This window comes from Leuresthes tenuis, unplaced genomic scaffold (genome assembly GCF_036924035.1).
Source record: "Leuresthes tenuis unplaced genomic scaffold, fLeuTen1.0.hap1 SCAF_6, whole genome shotgun sequence".
NCBI lineage: Eukaryota > Metazoa > Chordata > Actinopteri > Atheriniformes > Atherinopsidae > Leuresthes > Leuresthes tenuis.
In genome coordinates, this window is record NW_027325360.1 from 22,656,227 (window position 1) to 22,676,713 (window position 20,487).

The 20,487-nt window shown below is 39.0% G+C and overlaps 1 protein-coding gene across 2 annotated transcripts in view; it reads right to left on the reverse strand.

Annotated features, from left to right (window-relative positions):
• The window catches only part of LOC140310094 (tetratricopeptide repeat protein 28-like), a 177,956-nt gene extending 157,680 nt beyond the window's left edge, over nt 1-20,276 (reverse strand). For both annotated transcript variants that reach the window (XM_072388250.1, XM_072388249.1), the window contains exons 1-2: nt 20,023-20,276; nt 17,337-17,636 (exon numbers count right to left, since the gene is read on the reverse strand). In XM_072388250.1, coding sequence (XP_072244351.1) covers nt 17,337-17,636; nt 20,023-20,052 — 330 coding nt within the window. In that variant the 5' untranslated portion in view covers nt 20,053-20,276. The remainder of the gene's footprint in view (nt 1-17,336; nt 17,637-20,022) is intronic.
• Between the last annotated feature and the right edge of the window lie 211 nt (nt 20,277-20,487).

Here is a 20,487-nt window from a genome sequence, read left to right on the forward strand (position 1 = left end):
TTTAAAGCTTTCAGATTGGCTTTCACAAACTTGCATCACATAACCAACATAGTTAGGTGCCAAGCATTAATTAGTTAGTATGAATCAATAATAAACAGAAAAACTGGAGCTCATTAGTCTGCAATTACAGATGCAACAAAGTCCATTTGCACATGTTTGAGAATTGGATCCAGAAAGTGAGCAGCATGATGAACAGTCACAACAAAGAATATGTTTGGTGAGTATGCTTGTTACCTGCAACTGTGAAACACTATGGATTATGTATCAGATCAGATCCTTATCGTATACATTTTTCAATATACTCCCACGTGTGATGTGGGAAGTGAGGTAACATTCCAACAAAGACAGAAAACATCTGCTTACAGACTCCTCTATTGTTAAGCAAGGACAGGTTGCTAACTGCTTTTCTTTGAACATGATACATGAAGGTTGTAAGATGGAAGATGGTTTGTGTTTCTGAGAGGTTGTAAAAGCAACAAAATTAAACTTACAAGTTATTTAGCACAAAGTACCGTAAGCTGCTTTTTATCTCAGTGTACCCATGGCATTTGTACTAAAATGCCTTTGTATGCCCAATGCCAACGTAACACAGATTACAAAAACAGTTTCATTTTCCATTTGAGGTTCAGACTCGCGCCCTTTTAGTATTGGAACTTACTTGACTGTCAGCTTAATTTTTCCCCCCAAAGCCAGCGTTGTACTAGGTGTTGTTTATAGAATTGTAGTGAGCAAATCCAAACATTTCTGCAACTGTGTTGCTGGCGAGGAAAAACTAACTGCAACCACTGATCCAAGATCACTGGTCTTTGGGGTAAGCTGAAAAAGGTCAACGTGTTCCCGTGTTCACATTTTCTTTAAGACATCTCTGAAACAAAAACATAGTGCTGTACTCTGAGACGTAGTGATGGAGCACTCCTTCCTTGCAGTGATAAAAATGTACGCTTTTAAAGTGGTCATGGTGGATAAAGTGTACACTCTAGCTGGGGCAAACTGCCTGGAGAATTTCACCATATACAAGGAAATCCGAGAACTATGACATAAAAGCTAAACTGCCACTATAAAAAAAAAAAATAAAAAAAAGACAAGAGTTTGAGAATACTAGATAAAACAAGTTCCTTCTACATAAAAATACTAAAACACGGGTAAAGCTCTTATTTTTAGCTTTGGTTGACGTTTAAAGTTTTAATAAATTCTTTTAACACTGCAGATAAACCAGAAAAAATTTAAAAAATCATGCCATGGGCCCTTTAATGCTTACTGAGGGGCACCTGGCTTCAAGGCATTTTTGTGCTGTGCCCCAGATGTATGTTCAGCTCCAATAAAATCTTTTTGACAGCACTTGTACTTAACTTCCTGAACTTTTTGTGCACCACTTGCTCTAATATGCTCTTTTTTGTCTTTTCATATATATATATTTTTCTTTTGCAGATGTAATAAATATGTCACTGTTATCTGCAAATAGCTTTTAGAATTCATTCCTTGGTTGTGTCCTTTTAATTGCTTTATAAAGCACCAAGTTGAATTTGCTTGAAAAAGTACTTTAAATAAAGATCAACTGATTGATTCATTGACAGACATGACCCTTTAATCTGTGGGATTTCAACAACCGACAGTCATCCCTTACATATAGCCCATCTCTTCTAGTTTACCAACCATGTTCTTCTCTGCTTAAGGAATCCTTAAGCCTATTAAAAGTTATCTTCTTTTATCCAGTTTTTCATCTAAAGAGCTCTTTCAGGGGCTAAGATGTTTCATGAAATACTCATCTTTACTAGGATTCACTCTTTCATTTTCAGGGCAACACACATTTGTAAGTATTTTCTTGAAATGTCATCACTAGGAGCAACTCTTTGCACAAGGAATTTCTAAATATACGACCCCTGGACTGCAGACAGGCCAGTCCAACACTCATTACTCTTCAACTACAAAGCCATGCTGTTGTAATAGATGCAGTATGAAGTTTACCATTGTTCTGCTGAAATATGCAAGGCCTTCTAAGAAAAAGATCTGTATATACCTTTCAGCATTAATAGTGCTTTTTAACTAATTCCCAATAATACGATGGATGATCCATCTTTCCCAAAAGATTTTCACATCTCAATTTATTCAACCGTTCTCCAATTTCCCTAAGTCCATTTTAAATTAGATTAAGCTCAAAAAAGCCCTTCATTAGCAAGTTTTGCACATTACTGTCATTTTAAGTACTCTGACAGTTTTTACAGATACAGGTGTGTTAACAGTTATGGCACCTTGTGTTTTGTGCATTAATGAATTATAATTAGGGGTTGATACCTGTTGATTTTTATAGCCCTCAATTTAAATTTTTGTTGATTGTTAGTACACTGTTGACTGTTGCTCCACTGATGCAATGCCAATTTACTGAGTACCATATGCTATTTTTTGTCTTGAGAAGAACATTAGCAGATGGTAACTACTAAAGCAGGTAAGGTCTTGAACATTGTATCCACATACACACATGCTAAAATTTCTACATCAAACTCTTTCATTCATTGTGTAAAGTTTAACCTCAACCCTACCCCTAACATTAACCTAACCCCAATAGAAACAGTCACATGGAGGCGGATGACATCCATTGGACGAGGGAGACTGGGACAGCCATCTTCTACCCTTGGATGGACTTTTTAAACGCCGATATCCCTTGAGTCCAGTACAGGTGGGGGTCGAGGGACCTTGGTCCTTTCAAGGTGAGAATGTGGTTAATTTAGCAAATAATTTTACCCTTTCTGAACCTCAGTATAATCTCCTCAGTAGAGGGTTGTCCTTTATTCCTATTGCGGATATAGGCAGGAACCAAAAAATGCAATTTCAATGGGATATACAGAAATACCACAGACGGATGAAATTGACCAGTTATTTCCAAGATTCCAGTGGGGGACAAATTTTACCTTTTACTGGAGTTTCAGATTGGACACCCCCACTGGACAAACTGCCTACAGAAGTTAGGGATTTGATTAGCAAGGATGAGAAGGCATTTAGGTGACATTATAAGCCAACGATAGAATCTACCAACATTTCCCTTCAAGAGCTCAGGGCATTACGGGAGTTACAAAATTTTAAACATATTGTCATCAAACCAGCTGATAAAGGATCAGCTTTAGTTATCTTAAGTAGAGATCAATATATTTTTGAGGTGGAGCGACAATTGAACGACCAAATTTATTACAAAAAATTAGAGAAACAAATTTATTGTGATACAATCCCTATGGTTAAAGAAATTCTAGATTCTTTAAAACAGAAAAAGTTTATTATGGAAAAACAAAGACGGTATTTAATGGGGGAGGTTGAACCTTGTGAACGGCAATTTTATATTTTACCAAAAATCCATAAGGATCCCGAAAAATGGACAATTCCTTTTGAAGTCCCCCCGGGTAGGCCATTGTTTCGGATTGCGGTAGTGAATATCTTGATTATTATCTGAATCCTCTATCCAGCAAACACCCTGCTCATATCCGTGATACGTATCACTTTATTGAAATTGTCAATAACTTGAGAATCTCAGCTGAATCTTTCTTTTTTTCAATGGATGTTAAAAATCTATACACCAATATCCCGATTGAAGCTGGTTTACAGTGCATCAGGAAAATATTTGAAGAATACCCTGACCCTAAAAAACCGGACGAAGAGCTTTTGAAGTTATTAGAAATCAATTAGACAAGAAACGATTTTATGTTTAATGCAAATTTTTATTTGCAAATTAAAGGGACGGCAATGGGGAAGAAATTTGCCCCAGCTTATGCAAATATCTTCATGGCCAATTGGGAACCCGAGGAAATTTTAAAATGTAATAAAAAGCCAGCCTTTTATTTTCGTTATTTGGGGAATATGGACCGGGTCGAAACAGGAGTTCGAGGAATTTGTTGGGATCCTCAACTCTCATGATCCCTCTATTCAGTTAACAACTGAGGTAGATGATAACTCCATTAATTTCCTTGACACTACGGTTTTTAAAAGGTCCACAATTCAGTTATAATTCCAAATTGGACATTAAGATTTACTTCAAACCTACTGACACACACGCACTGCTTTATAAAAATAGTTTCCATCCAAAACATACTTTTAAAGGCATAGTTAAATCTCAAGTTCTTAGATTCAAGCGCATTTGCAGTATACAGGAGGATTTTTGTGAAGCGGTTCGGATATTATTTTCTGCTCTGAGAAAAAGAGGGTATTCTAAACCCTTTTTGAGGGACTGTTTCAAGAAATTGAAAGAAACAAGCGAGAGGGATTGGGGGAAATCGATTCCTCTGGTTACCACGTTTTCCTCAATTGGAAGAATGTTAAATAACAAATTTAAGTCCAATTTTGAGGAAATATTAGGAGGGTCCAAGGTCTTTTCTGATTCTAGAGTGATATCGGCTTACAGGAGAAAGAGGAATTTAACTCATTGGAACTCCCAGTTTGTTAGATTAAGATTTATTAGAAATAATAGGAACAAAAACATACTTACAATTTCACAAGGATTCAGCCCACGTTCCAAAAAGATCCCATTCCCTAACCCCAATTCACACCTTACCCCAAATCTAAACCAGGACCCAAAAATGGATGTTTTGTGTCATTAGAACCAGGCTTTGCTTCTCATGACGATTACTGGTCAGACAAAACCAGTAGTCACACACGCATATACAGATTTTTCCCTAAAAATTTATTTTTTAATCCATTCCTGAATGAGTCAAATTAAAATATGGTTTGCAAGGTACATTTGAAGGATAATTATTATTTTATAGAGCCATTTTACAGTGAACTGACAAGACAACAGAGTCTTTCTATTTTGTAGCAAAAGGGGAAAATCCTTCTGAGCTTTAATGAGGATATGGATTTTGTCATTAGTGTTCACTGAGATATTGAATTTCTTTTTTCTTTTCAAAGTAATACAACAACTGTAGAAGAAGACCGTTACAAAAAAAAGAAATTGGTTGCCAATTGAGGCAACAAGACCAAGTGAAGTGGATGCGGCACTCTGAATTTGGTCACCCATGGTAACTAGCCAATCATTAGTGATGAGGTTTGAATAAATTCATTATGGTCATGGAACTACTGTGTCTCTGTAGTCTAGCTATCTATTTAATGCACTGAAGTGGATAAAATTCAAGCTCTGAACTTATTTTTTTGTTGTTGTTTTTTTTAATGCCTTCTTGATGTAATTTGCATGTGAAACAAATGCTCTGCTGAGTTAGCATCTGGATTTGTCAATTATGACTTTGTAAATATAAAACAAATGCCTCATATTCTCACATTGCAGATGCTGGAACTACAGAAATGTTTGCCATTTGTTGAATAAAAAAAACCCACTAAAATAATAATCAGATTACAAAAATAGCTGTAAATATGAAAGTTAACTAATTGATTCCACATTCTTTTTGGTTTCCTTCTGAGACATGTCTGGTTCTGCACAAATGCATATATCAATGCTCATGAAATCATGAAAAACATGCTACTTCAGCATGAGTGGTACTTAACATTTGCATATCTATGTCTACATAAACAGGTGCTGACAAGAGAAATTCAAACTTGCTTTGCATTTGAATAGGTTAACAAAATGGGTTTCAATCAAAATTCAGCTGACTTTGAAAAAGGCATGATTGTAGTGTTCATGACAGCAGGTTTTGAACATTGCAAGGAATCTAGAGTTGTCTACTTCTCTTAAAGGCAGCAATATAAGATATACAATGAAAGGAGAAGAAAAGTTGACATTGCAAAACTTTGGTGGATGGATGAATGCAGCAGGCATCCTGTGGTTTGGACCACAATTACTGTTAAAATTAAAACAACCCTGCACACAACACATCACACTAAATGCATTACGGTCCTGGTATTTCGGCAGGTCAATACTGTGAGTTACAGAAGGAATTCACTGTTGACTGTTGCCCTCACTAACTCCCTTTTCAATGCAATTGCCATCGGGATGTACACTACATGTGTTTGTGTAATGGGTTTTAGGGTTCTGAAAAATTGGTATATGGGTCAATGCCAGAGGGTCACGGCATCCAATATCACTATACTGGATCGAATGCATTGCCTTCAAGTTCCCAGCAGGATATAACCCTCATCAAGATAAAAGAATTATGAGAGAATAATCAAAGGAATACTCTGTTTATAATATGCTAGTGATTCAACCACAACAATCTCTTGATATCAGGCTCATTTAACACCTTTTATATTCATTCAAATAAAAACAATTACTATGACAAGTACAAAGCATTAATGGTTACATTGTCGGCTCCAGCATCGACTGATTTAATAAGACAGGCCACAAGTATACAAACAAGAAAATTATAGAATATTATCTATTTCTGAGTGAACCTCAAGGATTATCTTGCCATATGGTAAAATTAGACTACGGTGTTTTTATTCAAGCAGAAAATTAGTTGTGAGCAACCCGCTGTGACCAAAAGAGCAGTGCTGTGCAGCTGCACTCTATAGCCTGCAAATCTGTAGACAGATAAATCCAAAGTAGAACGTTTTGATATAAGTGAATGGCATTCTGTTTAGAGGGTAAAAAAAACTATCCAGTATTCTTCTCGCATCTATAAACATGGTGGTGACAGTATCATGGTTAGGTCCTGTTTTACCAGATCTAAACCAGCACAGCTTGCCATCATTAATGGAAGAATTCTGAATGGCACCAGCAAATCCTGCAACAAGACAACATACACTGTTCAGACAAAGAAAGGTTAAGAAGAGTAAAGTTGCCATTATCGCAACATTAGAAATGTTGTTGAAGGAGTTAAAGCAAACCCCCCCAACATCCCAGAGTTGAAGGTGTTCTGAGGAAAGGAATGGCCTAAAACTCCAAGCTGATCTGAAGGAGAGATCAATAGTTACAGGAAACAAATAGTTGCAGTTACTGAGAATAAGGAGGTCACAACAGTGCTGAAATCAAAGCTTCACATACTTTTTATCACTTTACACATGGAATATTGGATCATCTTCCTTCATCAATAAATGGCCAAGTATAATGTTTTCATCCAATTTTTACATCAGTTTTAGGACTGAAAAATCTCAAACTCAAGTGTAAGGTCACATTTATGCAAAAATATACATCTTCTTGATGAATCACAAACTCTAAAGCAATAATATATATTAACTGTCTGCGTCACTAAAACAGTAACTCACTTAAGTGTGTGTGCATGTCACTTTTTCCACCTGACTGGAAACAGAGATTGTTTCCACAAACACATATGTCCTTTGTCAGCTTTGCACACATAAACACACCAACTGCACTCCATGGTTTTTTAGCCAATACATCTCCCCAGGCATTTCCATTTTGCTGCTCCGACTGCTGCTGTTGTTTCCTTGTCAAACTCATTATGAAGAGAATGAATTAGAGGAAAGTATCTAGGTAAGACTCGGCCGTGCAAGCATTCAAACATCTAATTGCAATAACCTGGCACAAATGAGTAATTTAGCTACCTAAAAGTGAGCCCTGAGATCGAGAATGAGCATTTCAGATGAATGAATCAGGCTGAGGGCCATTAAACGCAACAAAATCTAGATAGAAAAACAAGATTTATCATCTGGCTGGATTTGAATATTAAATGGTCCTGTTTATCGTCTCGTGACAAAATCTAAGATTATCAGCAAAGCAACATAACATAATATTGTGAATATTGCAGTCTTTGTTCCCAACTGCCTTCCAAACATCCATTATTTATAACTAATCATCTATCATTAATCATATTCAACATACCAGTTAAGTCAGTAATTGCAGAAAAACTGTGACCAGGCAGCACTCAAGTACTGGGCAAAATTAGGTCATGCTTAAACTAAAGCCTGATTAGATTTCATGTCCCGGTTCCATATGGGCAACACTGACAAATATTACTTTGTTTTCTACTGACAGACTAAGTGATTGCTTCTGAATAAAGCTATGATAGATTTTTAGACATTATTATTCCGTTAACGCACATTGACATTTTACATTGTGCATACAATGATGTGCAGAGTACTCTGTGCCGACTATGTTTGCTATAATCAAGAAAGACATCTTTTTCAATCTCTTACTTAATTTAATGATGCCCTGCTACAATCTGACCAGGTATTGCAGAGAAATGCTCAAACACATCATGTATATTGTTGCATTTTGTCAGGAAGGACATTTTGCCAGCTATTGTGCTGCATCAGAGAAGATTTGTGAAGTATTAACATCATATTTTAAGGCTACAGGGGTGAGTGGGAGAAGGATCACATAATTCCTCATCCCTCATTTGAATCGGAATAAGCACCAATAGCAAATAACGTAAATAATAATAGGAAAAAATAAGGGGTAAAGTTTTTCACAAGCTTACTGGAAGACTGTAACAAATAACTGAACTGAGTAAGTGAAAATGACACGAACAAAGCATTAGCTTAGAAAAGGGTACACACTTAAATTTACACCTTTTCTTTCGTTTCAAGTGAGAGTTAATTTGATCAGGACTTCCCAAAATACTGCAATAAGTCTTTCCAAAAAGACTAACCATCCACCTGAGTACAGAATTAGTGGCACCTTTATCCCTACCATTTTATTTCTCTGGGAGGATAAGGGCCAGATGACTCATTCACAGAGGGAGCTTACATCATGAAAAGGTGCAGCATGAAACAGACCACAAGCTAAGAGACGAATTCTTTCCACAGAGGCGTAAACTCAGACTAAACCTTGCACCTCTTTAAAGAGGTGAAATATATAATAATACACTGGTGATATTTAGCATCAGCAAAAATGAGTTTTCTTTCATCTGCATAGTAATATTGTGGCATGCGTCTGACACAGCTGCTGACACTAAGACAAGAGGGGAAAAAAAGTGTGTTCTGGTCACGTAAGGTGAAGGCGAGGTGAAGACAACAGGATCAGGAAGCAGATCACAAAAACAAAACTACAATTCATCTTGTCATCCTTATGCAGTGTATACTAATGGGCATTCTGCTCTTCCCTCTTTCCCCAGTGGGAGTGTTGCTCCCTGCAGCAGCGCCAGGCTGTGCTAAATCTGGAGACAACCAGGACTCAGGGCCTAAATCTTGCTTAGCTCCCAAGTGAGAGGGGCCAGCACAATATGGGGTTGACAGCAAGATGAACCCCTGGAAGAAAAAAGGAGCATGTGAATAACCCCAGAGGTTAACATGGTAGAAGCAGGGTGCAATTGCTTTCCTCATTTACTTAAGCTTGTAAAGCTGATCCACTATCAGTGACAGAATGTGATGCCATGAGCATGGCAATGAGCCTGCTTTCTCTGGGCCCGTTGACATTTCATCCTATGTAACAGCAAGCAAGAGGCTATTAAGTTTGTAATCAATTTGTGTATTCGGAAGGGGTTAGGGTTAGGGTTAGCACTCTGAAGTTGCAGACATTCTTCAACATGATTGAAAGTTTCTTGATTAAGGTGCTTACCGCGTCTTTGACACACTTTATTCCTTTTGGAACAATAAGACCATCACATTTGATATTCTGAGTAGCTGTCCTCTAAACTGTAGGACAAAATGATTATTCAAGCAAGCTAACACGCACATACGTTTCAGCACTGAGCAAAAGTTCCAGAAAACAACCCCCCCCCACACACACACACACATTTGTATCTAATATTTTTAGGTGGAAAAGAGATTGTCCAAAAATTCCTGTGTGATGGCTCGTAGGTGTTAATGGTGTGTCTGTAAGCCTGACGGATTATCATGGGTATGACATCAGTTCTCAGCTCTGATTCACGCCCCCACCCCCACCCCACCCCCCTCCCCTGATAGTCCAGAGACAGGCATCTGTGGGGTGAGAAAGAGGTCATCACCCACGCATCAAATCACATTACATCATCCTGAAATGTTGCACTGAAAACTGAAAGCCTTTTCTGTGTCAACTTACAGGGATTCAGCAAAAAAAACTAAGATATACACCATACAGAGTGTATGGCTTGCTGTAAAAAAAGACAATTCAGTCTCACTTTCTTCTTTTTATGTCTGTGAGTATGGTGTTACTGGAAAGTCAATTTCACTTAACTAAACACTGCAATTTGGTGCCTGTGTGCCGGAGAAGAAACAGCTTGGACACGATCACAATAACCTGAGTAAGCAGTCAACCACTGAAAAACTGGGAAAAGCAGTGCAGTTTTAGATTGAAATCCTATCAGTCATATAACGGACATAATTATCGTGTTGTGCATGGCCTTAAGATGATATGTGAACCCCTTAGAATGTTCTATTTCTGAATAAAACACTAGCAGATTTTGAAACGTTGCAATAGTAGATAAGCACCCAGCAAAACAAATCATGAGCACCATTTTGCAACTAAACATTTCTGGTAAATGTTTATCGGTCCTGCACAACAGTTAAAAGGAAGCCCATTCCTCTGTACTGATCAAGAGCTTCAGCAGGATATCTCCTAAAATGAACTGCTCATTTCATGTACCAATACATTGCATTAAGGTCAAGACTGAATTGGCCAAAATAAAACATTTACTTCATTCATGTTTGGAACATGAAGTGAAACATAAAAGTAAAAAAAGCAACACTCTGTTGTGGATACGAGAAAGCAGCACTGCTGAGCAAACTGACAACTGCAGCTCAGGATTAGTTCCATCTCATCTGCGTAAAGACTGACATAGCTGCCAAGGAAGTGGTGTTGAAATCAAAACAGCAGACGTGTGTACGTGTGTGTGTGTGTGTGGTCATTTTCCCTCAATCATGGCCAGTGCACATGTGCTGCACTGCTTAGCCACAGAGGCCTTCGAAAGGAAAAAGTCAGAATTTAACTGCTACCGTTCCTTTCACAGATTTTCCAGACAAATAATTTCAGGTTTGTGCCCACTAGCGCCAACCCTCTGTCCATGCCGGTCTCCCTGTCCTATAATTAAATGCCATTCATTTGATTTGTTCATTAGGTCAAGACTCGGCTGGGTAGAAGCAAAACGGAACCCTCTCATTAGTGGTTCATGACTCTGCTCTCTCCATGGTGAGCACTGGAGCTCTAGTGGAAAACAGCCGAGCAGTAGTGGGAGGGGTGAAGCTGTCAGGATGATTTCTTCTCTTTTTTTTTTCTTTTTTTTTTTAAAAACAGCACACCTCTTCCTGGGGAGAGGCTGTGTGTTTTCAACAGCTCTTACATTAAAACACTAAGATTACAGATAAAATATCAAGACATGAACCAAGTGTACAGCAAAAAGGTTTTTTGTGTCTGTGTTTGTAGATCACAGATGTATTTTTTCCAAAGCTGCTTTTTTTCAAAATTTAAACATATCAAAGTATTTATTTATAGAATACACTGTACAAATGCTTTATCATGTAAAACAAATTACCTTAAACAGGGGTTAATAACAGATCTCGTGTCTTGTCAACATATCTCTACAGAGCAAAAGAAGTAACATGATGAGATTAACTCGATTATAGCTATAGTTGGGTTATGCTCCTTATCTGAGTAAGGGTAATTATCCTTTGTTACATGGCGGTGAATGTATCGAATCACTGGCACAAAGCATGCAATACCACAGTAGATAAGTGGCGCTGTACCCAGTTCAACTATCACTAATAGAGCCACTTCCGGTTGACGTCTTCACCACCAGCAACAGCAAAACGAAGGCATTCGAGAAAGATGGCAAACGAAGAGCAAGATGAAGCTGCGTCCCTCTACATTTGTGATGAGCTGGTTATGGCACAAACGCCATGCACAACGGCGCATTCTCCATCGCGTTGTTTCTTTCTTTCTGACGGCGGCGACAACAACAGTTCCGACTTCCGGGTGACGATTGCGGGAAAAAAATCTTACATGCGCAGAACACTCGATCCTATCCACTGTCGTCTCCAGGCACGTTAAGTGGACAATCGAATCGAGTTATCCCAGGGTCTTAATTCAATCGCAAGTAACCCGATCCGATTTCTTGTCGGATTAAGCTTGTTACATGAGCCGAATAACTCAATCTTATTGTAATTTAGCCATTAATCCGATCCGATTGCCCGCATGTAACCGCACAGAATGAATATCATTTCTCGATTCATTTTCAAATATCCAGTATGTAATTACTTCTCTAAAATATGCAGCTTGATGAAGTTGAGAGTTGGCCATTGGTATAAGAAGTTAAACTAAAAATATATTCATAAGCATGTTCAACATTGATGTAATGTTAGGGTACTCCCATGAGGCATATGGTGCAAATTGTTACAGTTAAACTGACGCTTGAATATTAATTTCTTCTCTCCTAGGAATATTCTAGAGTTGGTTACAAAATGTGACCCCTCTGTGGATTTCTTAGGTTTAAGTACTGCTACTAGCATTTGGGAATAACTTATAGGACATATACTTTTAATGTTTTCTTTACATGTTTAAGTAAATGTGTCTTGCAATAATACATGTTAGGGCTTTTAAACACAAATGGTACATATCCTCTATGGCTGCCACACTATTCAAGTTTAAATGTCTCAGCCCCTTTAAGAACTTCAGAAAAAAAGGTTTTGACAATTACAGTCATGAAACGTTGCCTTGTAAGCACAGCCCTTTAACAGAAAGTGACGAGCTAAGCGTGGACACTGAACCAACTAGCAAAAAGCAATACATCTGATTTGAGAGGGCAAAATGGCGAGAATCCCTCTCTGCCCAACATGCTGATGAGTTTCTGACGAATATAAATATTCTCATGATTAGCTACAGCCATTTACATTTTATAGTTGTTCATAACTATGGGAATGTTTGCAAGCTTATGTAATCTGAATTTAGGTCCTTCAAATCAAAGCACCACAGTTTAATCTTAAATATGTATCACAGGATATGATAAATATTTATTGATAAATAATGTGGGCTCACAGTTCAGAGTTCAACATTTTTTTTCAATCTAATTTACATTTTATATTTCTACTTATTCATCAAGCAATTTGTGAGTTTAAGATTGCAAAGTAGAATATGAATTTAAACAACCAACCCTACAGGCAGGAGGACAGGCATTATTCTCAAGTGTTTCCTTTGACAAGCCTCGAAGTCCTCTCAAAGAGGAAGCATGTGGGGGTGGATGCTGCCATTACATGCAGTGCTTTCAACTATGTAACATGAATTCAACACCCAGATACAACAACCTCTTGATTTTTTTAAATTTTTTTTTAATTCTGCACTACATTCACTCAACAACAAAGTAACACCAAACAGCTTCTGTAACTTCTGTAAGGCGTGAAAATCAAAACTGTGTGGTTAGAGTGAGAAATGTTCATACTTAAAGCTAATATACTGTACATTATTTTTACGAAGCCACCATCACCTTCATGGACATGCCTTTTTGACACTTTTTCACATTCAGTTACTTTCAAGACCATTAGAAATTGCTAATTCTTTTAATGTAATTATCGGCCATTACCGCATGCTTAAACAAACGACCCATGGGGTTGTTTTTAAGTCTCTACACTGATATGTGCTCATCGGCAATAAAAACATTTTACAACTACCGCTGATCTGATTGGATCTTCTTACTTTGTATTAGACAAATTAACATCAGATTGACTTGATGAAGATGCGACCAGGGCTCAGATAGAAGAGCAATTATCTGTTGGAAGGTTGACGTTTGATTCCCAGCCCTACACGTGTCACATTGTTCCTGGGCAGGATGCTGAGCCCAACACTGCCCCCCAATGTGATAATTAGTTTGTAACTGTATGTATGAAAGGCAAAAAAAAACAAAACAGCTATGCATGTGTAGAATCGGAAATGCTATTTGAATGCATGTGTAAATGCGTGAGGGGGGCGTTAGTGTTGGTAACAAACTTCACGGCAAGCCATCAATGGTTCATTAAAAATTCCACTAAAGACCATTGAGCCATGCGGTAAGTAGATTGGCTGACAGCCTCAGCTTTTACATGAGTTTTGAACAATTTAAAAGAGTGTAAACAAATTCCAGGCCACATCATGCATATTCACATCTCCATTTTGAAAATTACTACTGATTATTTGGCTTGTTTTCAATGACACTGGACAAATCATCAGAAACAATCTGTAACCCCATCAACCAGAGTCTGCTGTCTTATTATACATGTTTATAGAGATTATACTGAAAATATTGTAGATGATTTCCATGAGACAAGAAGAAATGTGCTAAGTAAGAGTAGATAAGAGCTGTAATCAATTGTATTGAAAAACAAGTTCCCCCTTCTTCAAACACTCACACTCACCCTTCTTAAACAGATCACATGTGAGCTGGTTTAGCCGGCTGTCATTCCAACAGTGAGACATTGCACCCTGATGTTTGTTTTTTTAAAGCAGAGTGCCGTTGATGACTAGCTCTTCAGATCAAACATACAAAAAATTATTTTCTTCCTATTCAACGTACAGCAACAACAAAATATAGTGTCATCGCCCAGCACTGCAGGAAACAGGAGCATTACGCTGCATCAGGTTGTCAGTTACTAGATATGGTGCTGCTGTAATTAAAGTCCCCTTTCAGCACTCCAGACACTGTGACCTTTTCCACTGCAAACACTCATTGTGTCAGTTAAACCCAGGACCAAGCCACTGGGACGTAAATGGAGATTTCATTTTGGTGAAACAGTATCTATGTATGTACCTAGATAATACACCAAAAAAAAAAAAGCTTTCCAGCTTCATCTAGAAATTGAGACCTGATGATACGTAACCATCATGATAAGTGGGTGTCATCTGTAACGTTGCAATAAACATTTGAAAAGACAGAATACCCCTGATAAGTATCATCATAACCCATAATCAGAAGCTATGCAAATGGTAGCGCTGTTCCCCCTGACACTGCAGTGCCAGTTTTCTTTCTGTTCCCTAGAAACTCTCCTGTCAGCGCTCAAGCTGGAGAATTAGAGTGATAGCAGAAAGGGCTGTTTGTTTAACATGTCACTGGAACAGCAGTGTTGAGAGGGAGGGACCAGATGGAGGAGCAGAACAGACTGGGATTCGGTCTAGAAGAGTGCTGTCCTCTCTGTCACTCATGTGGACCTAAAAGGCACTTGAGGCACATCAAAGTACAGTACAAATGATGCTTAAATGTCTTTTATCATAGATAAATGGCACAAATATCTATCAAAAAGCTAATGTACAAGAGTTTTCAGCAGTAGCATTGTGTTTGTACTTCAAAGTTAATGAAGCACAGGAAGAGAAGCTTGGTTTATCTACTAATTTTATCTCAGTTTCCATCCCAGCTTGGCTCATGGAGTCAAAACGTGAGCAGACACAGAAGTGTGCACCCCTTGTCTATGACATGACACTCTATTTTGTTCTCATTTAAGCTTTTTATATGCAGTAAGGGAGAGAGGCACAAAGGGCCTAAAGCTGTCTTGGGTCATTTAACCACACATTTTCTTTCTTCTCTCAGAATGTGTTTTATGGCAGTTAAAGCAGTGAAAGCTGACAGATTAGACAGGGAGTTCCTTCACAGGCTGGCTTCAGGAGGGTGGGCTGCTCGCTGGTGCTTGGGGCAGCAACACCATGCCTGTCACTAGTTGATGGGCCAGCGCAGAAGTGCAGTCATAGGGAGGTATGATTGATGATATTATGTACTCACACAGGATCTGAATGCCAGCACACTCCTGTGTTATAACCCCTGTTCCTTCATCAAACATCCCAGGCACGGCAGATGGACTGCACAACACCAAGCCTCTCATTCCAAAGCCAAAGCCAGACCACCATTACTAATTAATTCTGTGAGGCAGCACTGACTGAATACAAGAGTTGTAATACATATCATTTATATCCATTATGCAAAGTGGCTCTGAAAGCAGAAAACTGCACATCAAAGATACAAAAAAGAAGACCTATTTGTTGTGACCTTAGCATCTTTTTACAAAATGATAATATAATACATGTTACAGCACTTTTCTGCCATAAAGATAAAAGCCAGCCACGATGATCACTTAGTTTCCTTTGGCTCCACTAAATGAGAAGAAAAGCATCTTGGAAATTTCACTGGTTGAGTGCCTTTTTCTCAAGCATAGACGAGATGTTCCTGTTTGACAAGAATGACCCCTAGTGGTGACTCTAAAAATTTAATTTGAAACACTCAAATCAGTAAAAATGTCGATACAGCAGACGCTAATCCCTTTGCCTCATGTTACAAAGTAAAACATGAGGGTCAAGCTATACATTCACACCAAGAAAGATAACCCGAACTTGGGTATGAAAGTCAAGCTGTCAGAGAGTAATTCCAAGAATAAGCAGAGCTACACAACCCAGATTAAGCCAACCATCCCCCATTCAGACCACAAAGAGTTCATTGTACTTGGACAGCATATAAAGGGGAGGGGAATGATTTTGGCAAAGATTTTCAATTATTGTTTGGTCTCAATGCCTCAGAGGATTATGAAAACTCGCTGAAATTAAGTTCAGCAAAGAAGTGACAATATAGAATACACTGCTGTAAAACTTGTAACATATTATTAACAGCTTGAAGACATCTGCATATAGATAACAACACAAATTTCAAGAACTGTAGTCAACAAAAGAAGACAGAAGTGCTACAACTGTGATGCGTGTTCATTCCATCTATGAGAGAATGAGGCAAGCACCCATCTATGTAACACAAAGTGACAGTGTCTCAGTTCCTGCTGTAATGACACATTTTCTCAGAGGAGGAAACCTACCTGAGCATCTGAAGACACACGACCTCACATCAAAGAAGAGATGGCCACTGATGCATCATTGGTAGCGACAAATTATCGTCAATACCACTCTACCACATTATCATCAATCTCTCTCGAAAGACAAAAGTATCCCTCCATGCTAAATCAGGAAATCAATGCATTTCTATCACTGAGAGGAATTGGTCTCCTAGTGGGCTCTGTGGCTGAGTAATGTGAAATCTATCACAGGTTAGTGCTCATGGCCTGGACAAGATCAAAGACGAGACCCCAGAAAAGTTTGTATTGATCACTAGCCACAAGAATGAAGCTGAGGAGCGAAATTGTGATTAGAATTTGAAACACTTTTGAACTGGAGATAAATTAACTAGTACTTGAGTGAGAAAAAAAAACAAAAAACGCAAACTCACTCCCAGTGCAACAGCACCAATATAACTGTGGGACTACCTTATTACTAACTGTATTATTAGTACTTACATTGACATAACTACTGTCAGCGACAAAAAAGTCTCTTGACATTACACACCTTTTAGAAAAGAGCTTGTACCTCATTTCAATCTATCCAGCTGAGCGCTGATGAAGTTCAAATTTGCAACGTTATGGACATCAAAGCTCCCAAATTAGATTTAGGCCTGAGATTTATCATTCTTAGCAGTGATACTCTATTAGCGCACAAGTCAATAATTTCTATTCTGAAAATTAAATGTTTTTCTTATGCTGCTCTATGCAGCAGATGATGTATGATATCATCAAATCCAGAGTTTAAGCCTTCGAGGCACACTTACCTTTGGCCACTTGGGATTAAGCTCACAAGCTTTTTCAGCATCATCCAGAGCTGCTTGGTGTTGGCCCAGTTTGAGAAAAGCTGCTGAACGGTTACTGAACAGGATGCAGTTCTGCGGGTCAGCTTGCAATGCATCACTGTACAAACGGACCGCCGCCTGAAAGTCACCCCGCTGACACGCCTCATTGCTCTGCTGCACTTTCTCCATGAACTCTGCTTTGCTGAGGCCATACCTGGTGCTGTCGTCTCCGGCAACGCACCGGATAGGTCTGCCCCCTGCTCGAGAGCCGAAGATTGAAAACTGGATAAATGGGCAGAGAGAAGAAGAGCTCTCATCGGTCTGATTCAAAATATATCAAAACACTCACAAGGCACTCAGGGAGCTTTTTCCACAGCAGCACAGGTGAAACTAATTTTGTTAACGAGGGCTTTGTTCCATCAAGCTTCCTGGTAAGCCATGATAGTGAGCCAACATGCGCACCACTAAGACTAGAAGCTGTGTTTGAGATATTTATGTGCTGTGCTTTGGCTGCTTTGACAGGTCAAAATGTCTGCTGTCCATTGGCAAAACAACAGCAGCTGGAACATACAGCGGAAGTGTGAGGGAATGTTAATGAAAGCTGAAGCTGAGTGTTTTTGAAATAGAGTTTATTGCAAAGCCTGTAAGCCAAATTCACACATCTCCTCTCACACATCTATTAAAAAAAATTTAGATATGGTGGCCGTGAAGCTCAATAGAATTTTTTACTTACAGCATGTCATAACAGACAAAGCACAGACATCAGAAAGCTAAAAATGACTTAATTTTGTTTCCTTTTGCTTGCCCAGACCCTGGCTCACTGAGAGGGAGAGTTATTTATCCCACCTGTGATCTTCCTGTTATGACATGTCAATGTTATTGTCTGCTGTAAAAATAAGATTAAAGACAGAACAGGAAGGCTGAGATCCATTTATTTTGTTTCACTAAAGCGATATCATTATTATCAATATGGTTATAGCATAAAAAAATAGTGCACTTTTTAAAATAATAAAGGTTTCAAAATAATCCAGACTCGGCTTGATTGTGTTTTTCTCTCAACAAGACTTTTTTTAGTGGAGAACTTGAGGAGAGCTAGGATTTTGCGCATATATGAACTTTAGGTTAAACCACCAATCTCATTATGCAGCACATAAGACTTTCTTTTTACTTCCTGTCACTATAGTTCAGTTCACAATACGTTTAAAATAAAGCCCACATCTATTCTGCTGTACGCAGCCATTTAGCTTTTACTCATCTGGACATGTAGCAGTAAATCTCATTCCTGGTTTATAGACCAAGTCGTCTGCATTGTGGCATTTAATCTATCATTGTTTCCACACTCCTTAACCAAGCAGCAGAAGGAGCCCTCATACTGACTCTTGTTCTCTGGTAACTGCATCCAACCCCTAATGACTGATGGATTACAACATGTAGATGAGTGCTGTGAACATTAAACAGTGACAGTTTGCTAAGCATTGCTGAATTATAAAATTCATCCCAGGGCTGAAAGTTTCTTGGGCTGGCTTCCACTACACCTCTTTCTTACCACACCTCCTCAGACTGAATTCTGGGATAGGGCAGGCTTGGTAATTACTTCCAGAGACCAAGGCAGGATAAGCAGCCGAAATGAGGGCTTGGGTATCAAGCAGATTGACATCGTGTTACAATACAGCTTCAACCATCAGCTTTCGTGCACTCTTTAACCTTAATCTTTCCCCACTTTTGTTGCCCTTCTCGCCATAACAGTAGTTGAAAAATGGTTTCTGTTGGAAGGGATTAACTTTCAAGTGTCCACGGTGCTAATTCAAAACCTGAGTAATGGTAAAATCAAATCAATTTGGCAAAGTAGACAACAGCTAGGATGAACTGGTGTGTTCTGTAGATGGTATTTAGAAACAGTGCCATGGAGCGGCAATCCACTTCTTACAAACACACAAATGGCTGTGAGGGGGGTGACATCCACACCACAGCTGTCACCCAGCAGACATGCAAAAGTTCACACCCAGAGAAGTGTCAGGAGTAGCATCCATTATTGACAAGAGCTTCCAAGGCTCGTGAGCATGCAGCTTTTCTTTCTTAGGCAGGGAATCTGCAGCAACACACTGAGGTCTGCCTTCTGTGTGTGGGCAGCACTGAGCAGGAAGGGTGGAGAGTGAGAGATAATGAGAGCCTGCACCAATACAGACACACCACCAACGTGATCCCAAGGAATCAGAGACTGAGATTCCCTCAGTTCTCCAAAGTCAAATGTAGCTTGGATTGCACCTATTCGCGGTTCTGTTTGGGAAAAAATTGAATTTACTCGTGGCAGTACAGTCAAACTCTCTGCTATAGAGCCTACTATTACTGGCAGTGCAAGCTTCTCTTCATGCAACACCAAATAAGTGTGGTCTGAAGTAACGGCCTGTTTTGTACGATCCTCCACTGACAGAAAATTCCCATTTGTGTTGGTCACTGTCTGCTGCAGGAGAGCCCACACATCCACTGTGCAGCGCAGAATGCATGGCTGGAAAATCGATAGAGGACTTTTACGAGGTTTTTGCAGGAATGGTCAATTGGTATTTCCTGGCCAGGACGCGAAGTAAAAACAAATCTGGGTAATAAAATGCCAACATGTACAAGTAGCTGACAGCTCGCACCCCAACATTTGTTTTGGAAACGTGTTTACCTTTTCTTTCAGAGTTGCTTGTTTCTCCATCCTGTGTGACTGCGTTGGTTTGTGAGACGGGTTATCGCTCTCATCCCATCACATTCTTTGTAGACTTCGTGTCGACTCTTTGTGCATCAAGAACTCTTCCAGATTCAGCCAAAAAGTCAACTTTGCTGCGTAAAGGTCGTTAAACGCCGACGAAATCCACTAAAAAAACGGAGCCGTGTGCCTCTCAGGAGAAACTTTCCTCAAAGAAAGTGCGCCATGTTGTCAAATCTTTTCCTTTTTTTTGGTGTATTTTTTTTCCCTCTGTTGCCATAGCGGGTTTTTGAGCGCTGCTGTGCACACAGAGGCAGGAACCTCTGTTGGAGCTTCAGTCAGTCAGTCGGAGGAAAGTAGTAACAATGAATAAATCAGCCAACGGATACCAAACGCACTGCAATTTAAAAAGTGGAAGTCAAGGCAGTTCTTAAAAAAAGGGGG